Here is a 10278-nt window from a genome sequence, read left to right as displayed (position 1 = left end):
TATATGATAACAAACATGTTATTAAAATGTATATGTTGCATCATTTTGTATACAGATACAACATGCGTATCACTTCAATGAGCTATTTTTTTTTCATAGTGTATGGTTTAGTATAAAATAATTGCATTTTGTCTTGCTTCATGCTGACTTTTTCACATTCATTCACCTTTCAAAAAGGCATAACTTGTCTCTTTACAAAACACAAAGTAATGTACTGCGGAAGGCTTGAAGGTTCTTCTTGGTCCATTGCCAGTCCTTAAAAGAATCGATAGTCATTCTGACAACCAAAATGATCTCTTGTAGTGATAAGCTCCTGTCCAAAGTCTCCTTCTGGCGTTGTTATTGCAAGGAAGAGGTGACAGAGTCTTGTATACATTGTCAATGTGACCCAGGTAGTAGTGAGCTGATCCAGGTCACATCTCTGTGAGCTCGGTGCAGGTGACGATGCGGAGGGTGATGGAGCCAGGCATCTCGTCGGCCATGGCTCTGCCTCTTTTCCTTAGCTGGAGCCTCTGGGGTTTGGTGGAGTCTTTTAACGAGCCTGTCAGAACCACCTGGCCCAGGAACTGGTCCTTCACAGCGTTACTATTCCACACCTGGGGAAGAGGACAAGTCGGGAGGGGTGGACCAGGTAAGACCAAAGCATGAAAACTACACTTAACACTAAGGACATCAAATGTACCAATTCATGAATCACCTTATCTTTAGTTCCCATTGGTATTTATGGCATTTGACACCTCTATATCTTACCTCCACAGTGATTGGCTTCCTGGGGTTCTTTCTGTAGAAGATGGCTCTGGTCTCAAACACCGGGTCCAGGGTGTCTGCCTTAACTGTTGACCGGACTGAGCGGCCCTCGCAGGACACAATCACATATGGATCTGCACCTGCACAATGACACAGTATGAACCAGCCAAAGAAGGTCATGCTGAGTAAACTCTGATAATGTCTATTTCTGACTTGTGTTTCCCTGTAATGTATAGTGTTGATTAGAGGTTGTGGAGCGTTCCCTAACCCCCTGTGCCTTCCTGGTTCTCCAGCCCCTCTGCTCCGTGGATGTAGATCTGGGACACAACATGGGGGTAGCCAGTGACTGCACTCCAACACCTCATCCTGGGCTTGTGTTCGGTTAGCTCTCTGAGAGACAAAGAGAGATCATCACACACCTTTAAAGTACTGCTAAAAACTGCATCGACATCATACTAAAGTGTGTCATTACCCTCTAAATTGGGGCTCTTAGCTATGCCACAGGTCTAGTTCCAGTACCTGCATCCTGAGTCTACGTCAGTGTAAACGCGCAGCATGAACTCTCCCAGAATCTCCGGTTTTAAGGTGGAGGGGATGATGATGTAGCGACCCTTGGGGAGCGCGACCCTCGTGAACACCGTGCGGGCGTTGATGTACTTCGACGTTTGCACGTTCGTCTGGGTGATGATGTTATGCATGCGGTACTTTCTGTTGAGTTCCACCTTAAATCAGAAGAAACCATTTCTCACCATGATTGTTCAGCCAATCTTTGTTATTTCAGCTCGAACAGATTGAAACGCTAAATCAATGGTAACACTTCATTTGAATTAAGGGGTCCTTGTTACAGTGTGCTTACATATGTAATTACACTGTAACAAGTATTGTAGTTAATTGTAATAATTCATAGTTACACTCTAGTAACAACATGTATCTGGTGGTAATTGCAGTCTGTGATTACAGGGGTGTAACAATGAATGTTTGTTACCATAGCATCCCAATGCACCATATTTCAGCCTGCACAAACCACATGATAAACAATATTTTAAATTGTTAAATCATTTAATTGTGCATTTGACAATGGGTCAAGAACACACTTCTCCAGCTTACCAATGACCATCGAAGGTGAGCATTTGCCCAATGTATGGCATCATGTCAAAATTGTGAACATAGTGCCCCATGGTGACAGTGGGGTTATGGTATGGGCTGGCATAAGCTATGGACAACTAAAACAATTGCATTTTATCAATGGCAATTTGAATGCACAAGGTCCCGAGGCCCATTCTCGTGCCGTTCTTTTACCGCCATCACCTCGTGTTTCATCATGATAATGCACTGCCCCGTGTCGCAAGGATCTGTACACAATTCCTGGAAGCTGAAAATGTCCCAGTTCTTCAAAGACCTGCATGCTCACCAGACATGTCACCCATTGAGCATGTTCGGGATGCTCTGTATCGATGTGTACGACAGCGTGTTCCAGTTCCGGCCAATATCCAGCAACTTCACACAGGCATTGAAGAGTGGGACAACATTCCACAGGCCACAATCAACAGCCTGATCAACTACAGTATATGCGAAGGAGATGTCGCGCTGCATGAAACAAATGGTGGTCACACCAGATACTGACTGGTTTAATGACCCACGCTCCTACTTTTTTTAAAGGTACTGTATCAGTGACCAACAGATGCATTTCTGTATTCCCAGTCATGTGAAATCCATAGATTGGGGGCCTTATGAATTTATTTCAATTGACTGTTTTCCTTATATGAACTGTAACTCAGTAAAATATTTAAAATTATTGCATGTTGCATTTATATTGTTGTCCAGTATAGTTACCATGTACAGAATAGACTTTCCATGCAATCTGTAAATTTTGGGGGAATTACATGTAGCTAGCGCCCCACCTAATTGTCTATTCTTGACTAACTAGCTAGCTAACTACCTAAAGCTGGCAAATATGCTATGATCACTATTCGCTAGCTAACTAGATAGCCAACATTAGCTGGGCTCAATAGTCTTATCTTCCCTGAACCTTGTCCTCAGGGTAGCCATACCCTAAGGGTATTATGTGAGACTCACCCAGCATGTTAACGTTAGCTTGCTGGCGAACTACTTGTGTCGACACAAGCACTATTATTGCTAGCTGGATAACACTAGCTAGGTAGCTAACTAGGCCTAACTAGCTACAGTGCCTCCAGAAGGTATTCAAACCCCTTGACTTATTCCACATTTCGTTGTGTTACAGCCTGATTTCAAAATGCATTGATCATCTACACACAATACCCCGTAATGACAAAGTAAAAACATGACTTTAGAATATTTTGGAAATGTATTGACAATGAAATACAGAAATATCTCATTTAAGTATTCACAGTCGAGTCAATACTTGTAGATGCAGTTGGGGGTCTTTCTGGGTAAATCTCTAAGAGCTTTCCACACCTGGATGAATGATTGTTGATCATTGCTAGACAACCATTTTCAGGTCTTGGCATAGATTTTCAAGTAGTTTTAAGTCAAAACTGTAACCCCCCCGCACTCTGGAATATTCACTGTCTTCTTGGTAAGCACCTCGTGTAGATTTGGCCTTGAGTTTTAGGGTATTTTCCTGCTGAAAGGTGAATTAGTCTCCCAGAGTCTGGTGGAAAGCAGACTGAACCAGGTTTTCTTCTAGGATTTTGCCTGCTCTTAGCTCCATTCTGTTTCTTTTTCATCCTGAAAAACTCCCCAGTCCTTACCGAATACAAGCATACTCATAACATGACGCAGCCACCACTATGCTTTAAAATGTGTTTTATTGGATTTGTCCCAAACATAACACTTTGTATTCAGGACAAAAAGTTAACTGCTTTGCCACATTTTTCATGTTCTGCAGTATTACTTTAGTTCCTTGTTGCTAACAGAATGCATGTTTTTTTTACATTTTATTCTGTACAAGCTTCCTTCTTTTCCCTCTGTCAATTAGGTTAGTATTGTGGAGTAACTACAATGTTATTGATCCAGCCTCAGTTCTCCTATCACAGCCATTAAACTCTGTAACAGTTTTAAAGTCACCGTTGGCCTGCTAGTGAAATCCCTGAGTGGTTTCCTTCCTCTCCTGCAACTGAGTTATGAAGGATACCTGTATCTTTGTAGTGACTGGGCGTATTGAAGACCATCCAAAGTGTAATTAATAACCTCGCCATGCTCAATGGACATTCAATGTCTGTTTTAAATATTTTACCCATCTACCAATAGGTGCCCTTTGTAAAGCATTGGAAAACCTCCCTGTGGTTGAATCTGTGTTTGAAATTCACTGTTCGACTGAGGGAGCTTACAGATAATTGTACATGTGGGGTACAGAGATGAGTTAATCATTAAAAAATCATATTAAACACTATTATTGCACACAGTGTCTATACAACTTATTATGTGACTTGTAAGAAACATTTGACTCCTGAACTGATTTAAGCTTGCCATAACAAAGAGGTTGAATACTTATCGACTCGAGACATTTCAGCTTTTCACTTTTGTAATTCATTTGTAAAAATGTTGAAAAAACATAATTACACTTTGACATTATGGGGTGTTGTGTGTGGACCAGTGACAAAAAAAAGCAAATTAATACATTTTAAATTCAGGCTGTAACACAACAAAATGCGGAAAAAGTCAAGGGGTGTGAATACTTTCTGAAGGCACTATATACTATATGTGCCTAAACTATAGAAATGATGATGATAATTGGGGATAATGTAGAGCGTCTATGCTAAATTGTCATACGTTCTTCTTCTCTACCACAGATTCCCACAAGGTATCAGACTCCAGGATGGGAAAGGAACAGATGAAGACAGTCAGACGGAGTTGTCGATTTCTATTGTTACTTGTAATGTTAAAAATAGCTAGCTATCTAGGCTACTCACCATATTATATAAGCTTCAGATTTGAAAAACCACAAGAATAGTTATTTTTCTGTTATTGAGTAGGCCTATAGCTTTGTTTAATCTAAATAATCGAAGTATTAATCTAACAATAAAAATCCTTATTATTTTGTTGCAAATCAAATCTAATTTTATTTGTCACATACACATGGTTAGCAGATGTTAATGCGAGTGTAGCGAAATGTAAGTTCCGACAATGCAGTGATAACCAACAAGTAATCTAACTAACAATTCCAAAACTACTGTCTTATACACAGTGTAAGGGGATAAGAATATGTACATAAGGATAAGGATACAGTAGATGGTATCGAGTACAGTATATACATATGAGATGAGTGTGTAGACAAAGTAAACAAAGTGGCATAGTTAAAGTGGCTAGTGATACATGTATTACATAAGGATGCAGTCGATGATGTAGAGTACAGTATATACGTATGCATATGAGATGAATAATGTAGGGTAAGTAACATTATATAAGGTTTAAAGTGGCTAGTGATATATTTACATAATTTCCCATCAATTCCCATTATTAAAGTGGCTGGAGTTGGGTCAGTGTCAATGACAGTGTGTTGGCAGCAGCCACTCAATGTTAGTGGTGGCTGTTTAACAGTCTGATGGCCTTGAGATAGAAGCTGTTTTTCAGTCTCTCGGTCCCAGCTTTGATGCAACTGTACTGACCTCGCCTTCTGGATGATAGCGGGGTGAACAGGCAGTGGTTCGGGTGGTTGATGTCCTTGATGATCTTTATGGCCTTCCTGTAACATCAGGTGGTGTAGGTGTCCTGGAGGGCAGGTAGTTTGCCCCCGGTGATGCGTTGTGCAGTCCTCACTACCCTCTGGAGAGCCTTACGGTTGAGGGCGGAGCAGTTGCCGTACCAGGCGGTGATACAGCCCGCCAGGATGCTCTCGATTGTGCATCTGTAGAAGTTTGTGAGTGCTTTTGGTGACAAGCCGAATTTCTTCAGCCTCCTGAGGTTGAAGAGGCGCTGCTGCGCCTTCTTCACGACGCTGTCAGTGTGAGTGGACCAATTCAGTTTGTCTGTGATGTGTATGCCGAGGAACTTAAAACTAGCTACCCTCTCCACTACTGTTCCATCGATGTGGATAGGGGGGTGTTCCCTCTGCTGTTTCCTGAAGTCCACAATCATCTCCTTAGTTTTGTTGACGTTGAGTGTGAGGTTATTTTCCTGACACCACACTCCGAGGCCCTCACCTCCTCCCTGTAGGCCGTCTCATCGTTGTTGGTAATCAAGCCTACCACTGTTGTGTCGTCCGCAAACTTGATGATTGAGTTGGAGCGTGCGTGGCCACGCAGTCGTGGGTGAACAGGGAGTACAGGAGAGGGCTCAGAACGCACCCTTGTGGGGCCCCGTGTTGAGGATCAGCGGGGAGGAGATGTTGTTGCCTACCCTCACCACCTGGGGGCGGCCCGTCAGGAAGTCCAGTACCCAGTTGCACAGGGCGGGGTCGAGACCCAGGGTCTCGAGCTTGATGACGAGCTTGGAGGGTACTATGGTGTTGAATGCCGAGCTGTAGTCGATGAACAGCATTCTCACATAGGTATTCCTCTTGTCCAGGTGGGTTAGGGCAGTGTGCAGTGTGGTTGAGATTGCATCGTCTGTGGACCTATTTGGGCGGTAAGCAAATTGGAGTGGGTCTAGGGTGTCAGGTAGGGTGGAGGTGATATGGTCCTTGACTAGTCTCTCAAAGCACTTCATGATGACGGAAGTGAGTGCTACGGGCGGTAGTCGTTTAGCTCAGTTACCTTAGCTTTCTTGGGAACAGGAACAATGGTGGCCCTCTTGAAGCATGTGGGAACAGCAGACTGGTATAGGGATTGATAGAATATGTCCGTAAACACACCGGCCAGCTGGTCTGCGCATGCTCTGAGGTCCTTCTGTAGCTCAGTTGGTAGAGCATGGCGCTTGTAACGCCAGGGTAGTGGGTTCGATCCCTGGGACCACCCATACGTAGAATGTATGCACACATGACTGTAAGTCGCTTTGGATAAAAGCGTCTGCTAAATGGCATATATTATTATATTATTATTATATTAGGGCGCGGCTGGGGATGCCGTCTGGGCCTGCAGCCTTGCGAGGGTTAACACGTTTAAATGTCTTACTCACCTCGGCTGCAGTGAAGGAGAGACCGCATGTTTTCGTTGCAGGCCGTGTCAGTGGCACTGTATTGTCCTCAAAGCGGGCAAAAAGTTATTTAGTCTGTCTGGGAGCAAGACATCCTGGTCCGTGACTGGGCTGGGTTTCTTCTTGTAGTCCGTGATTGACTGTAGACCCTGCCACATGCAGTAAAGTTGACTAAAGTAAAAGCTCATCTTTTGTTTGTAAGTATTTTTACTTGATAACGGGTAATGAGTAATTATAGTTACCTAAGAGCAATTTCTATATAAAGTTACACTTCACTTTAAATAGCAAAATCCTGTGTCACAACTAGGCCAACTTTGTACTCATGAACAGGGGCGCAACTTCCGCTGGGGACGGGGGGACACATTCTGAAATTGCATTTTTTAAGATCCTTGATCATGTACTGTATACAGTGCATTCGGAAAGTATTCAGACCCCTTGACTTTTTCAACATTTTGTTACGTTAAAGCCTTACTCTAAAATGGATTCAATTATATTTTCCCTTTATCAATGTACACACAATACCCTATAATTACAAAGCAAAAACAGGTTTTTATAAATTTTAGCACATTTATAAAAATTAAAACTTAATATCACATTTACATAAGTATTCAGACCCTTTACTCAGTACTTTGTTGAAGCATATTTGTCAGTGAATACATCCTTGAGTCTTTTTGGGTATGACACTACAAGCTTAGCACACCTGTATTTGGGGAGTTTCTCCCATTCTTCTCTACAGATCCTCTCAAGCTCTGTCAGGTTGGGTGGCGAGCGTCTGGCTGGGCCAGTCAAGGACATTCAGAGAACTTGTCCCAAAGCCACTCCTGCGTTGTCCTGTCTGTGTGCTTAGGGTTGTTGTCCTGTTGGAAGGTGAACCTTCGCCCCAGTCTGAGGCCTCTCTGTACTTTGCTCCGTTCATCTTTCCCTCGATCGTGACTAGTCTTCCAGTCCCTGATGCTGAAAAACATCCCCACAGTGTGATGCTGCCACCACCATACTTCAGCTTAGGGATGGTGCCAGGTTTCCTCCAGACATGACACTTGGCATTCTGACCAAATAGTTCATGCCTGGTTTCATCAGACCAGAGAATCTTGTTTCTAATGGTCTGAAAGTCCTTTAGGTGCCTTTTGGCAAACTTCAAGCAGGCTGTCATGTGCCTTTTACTTAGGAGTGGCTTCCGTCTAGCCACTCTACCATAAAGGCCTGATTGGTGGAGTGCTGCAGAGACGGTTGTCCTTCTGGAAGGCTCTCCCATCTCCACAAAGGAACTCTGAAGCTCTGTCAGAGCGACCATTGGGTTCTTGGTCACCTCCCAAGATTGCTCAGTTTGGTCGGGCGGCCAGGTCTAGGAAAGAGTCTTGGTGGTTCCAAACTTCTTCCATTTAAGAATGATGGAGGCCACTGTGTTCTTGGGGATCTTCAATGCTGCAGAAATGTTTTGGTACCCTTCCCCAGATCTGTGCCTCGACACAATCCTGTCTCGGAGTTCTACGAACAATCCCTTCCACCTCATGGCTTGGTTTTTCCGCTGACATGCACTGTCAACTGTGGGACCTTATATAGACAGGTGTGTGCCTTTCCAAATCATGTCCAATCACTTGAATTTACAACAGGTGGACCCCAATCAAGTTGTAGAAACATCTCAAGGATGATCAATGGAAACAGGATGCACCTGAGCTCAATACTGAGTCTCATAGCAACGGATCTGAATACTTATGTAAATAGGGTATTCCTGTTTTTAAAAAATAAATTTGCAAACGTTTTTAAAAACCTGTTTTCGCTTTGTGATTATGGGGTATTTTGTGGAGCTTGATGAGGGAAAACATGTTGTTTAAACAATTTTAGAATAAAGTTGTAATGTAACAAAATGTGGAAAAAGGTCTGAATACTTCCCGAATACACTGTGAGTACACATTAATTACAAGATATGCTTCATTTTAAGTAGCTACATCCTGTGTAACACCTAGTAATTAGGTTGTACTTGTATTACATGTACTCTGTGGTGTACTTGTGGATTTAGCTTCTCACTTGAATGGCAAGGAGGATCAGGTTTTCATAATCGGTAATGTACACAGTAATTATAAGTACTTTATTTATTATAATCTGGGATGAGACCCATATGGTAGACCCCAGTCAGTGAGGTTGACCTATATCTTATCTGTTTTAGTAAACTCAATCAAGTAACAATTAACTGCAATGCTGCAAAGTGATTACCGAATAAGTTTGTGATTACAGGTCTCGTAGGAAGTTCTTGTCCCAGGCATGAACTGGCCAATGTGGCCATTATTGTAAACACCCACTGGCTGATTTGCTGTTTGTTCAACGGATGAAGAGAGAAAAGGAAATTCCATTGATTTAGCCAAATTCTTGTACAGATGGGGAAGCCAAACATGTAGCACAGAGAACTTCTCCTCTAAAATAAACTGCAGTTGGACCAACGCCCCACGCCCCAGACATACACCCTGTCCTTTGGACAAACCCTCACTGACCCAGTCTCTCACCCCAGTCCCACTGCAGTCAATCTAAGAGGGTGTTAATATGAACTACCTTGAAGACGGTGAAGCCAACAGTGAGGTTCTCTCCTTGGCCGATACGTCTGTGGATCTTCATGTCTCTCTGCTGTAGGGAGATCAGAACCTCATCCATCTCCTTGGTCATGTCAAACATGTACTGGGGGTTCTGTAGGAAGGTCTGTTTGTAATTCATGCAGCCACCACAGCGATTGTGCAGGGGCTCTGAATGCTTGGTCCAACTCCCGAAATGCACCACTTCATGCCATGTCTTGTGGATGGTGAGCAGAGAGGTGTTGATGAGATGACACACATCTGCATCCGTGAAGTACTTACACCAGTCTGTAAACGCCATCCTATGGAGATAACACATAGAGAGAGAGACACAAATTAAGACTGGTAGATACCATAAAACTTCAATCAAACGCAGTCTCTTTTGATATCTGGGCAACAGCACACATTTCAGCAAATAAACACCGGTTTCAAATAAACGCTAGGTCTAAATGAATTGTTAACTAGGTTTCCATGGATTATCATGATTTTTTTTAGGTTTAATGTTTTATTTGTTACAATAAATAATTCAGGAATTAATTGAAATAATTATGGGAATCTGTTTTTACACAGATTATTAATTATATTGACCAGATACTCAAGTGGCAGCTCTAACAATGAAAATAAGTGTCTTCAAAAATGGAAGGCAGCCAGGAGGAGTCAAGATCAGGTGGGACCATTCTAGCCAATGAGAGGGCAGATATGTGTGTGAACAACTAATCTAACGTAGAACGCATAAAGGTAACCCCTGAAACCAGATCTCCTACATACATACTGGTCTTGACAAGTAGAAGAAAAAATTGTTGAGGGAAGTTCTGTTCTGCACTGTTCAACCAATCCAGTAACTGTGGAGGAGTTAAGATGGAGTGTCACCTTGTTAACGTTCCAAAGTGGAAATCGTGTCACAGGCTCTTTTTCC

General features: G+C 42.8%; 1 protein-coding gene across 2 annotated transcripts in view; it reads right to left on the bottom strand.

The window, feature by feature from the left end:
- The window catches only part of LOC118390407 (calpain-5-like), a 36580-nt gene that overhangs the window by 418 nt on the left and 25884 nt on the right, over nt 1-10278 (bottom strand). For both annotated transcript variants that reach the window (XM_035780942.2, XM_035780941.2), the window contains exons 8-12: nt 9346-9664; nt 1267-1469; nt 1016-1137; nt 751-887; nt 1-596 (exon numbers count right to left, since the gene is read on the bottom strand). The exon at nt 1-596 is cut by the window's left edge and continues 418 nt beyond it. In XM_035780942.2, the coding sequence (XP_035636835.1) occupies nt 414-596; nt 751-887; nt 1016-1137; nt 1267-1469; nt 9346-9664 (964 nt within the window). In that variant the 3' untranslated portion in view covers nt 1-413. The remainder of the gene's footprint in view (nt 597-750; nt 888-1015; nt 1138-1266; nt 1470-9345; nt 9665-10278) is intronic.

The sequence above is a fragment of the Oncorhynchus keta genome, chromosome 11 (assembly GCF_023373465.1).
Source record: "Oncorhynchus keta strain PuntledgeMale-10-30-2019 chromosome 11, Oket_V2, whole genome shotgun sequence".
In the NCBI taxonomy this organism is placed as follows: Eukaryota; Metazoa; Chordata; class Actinopteri; order Salmoniformes; family Salmonidae; genus Oncorhynchus; species Oncorhynchus keta.
This window is presented reverse-complemented; position numbering and strand designations above follow the sequence as displayed.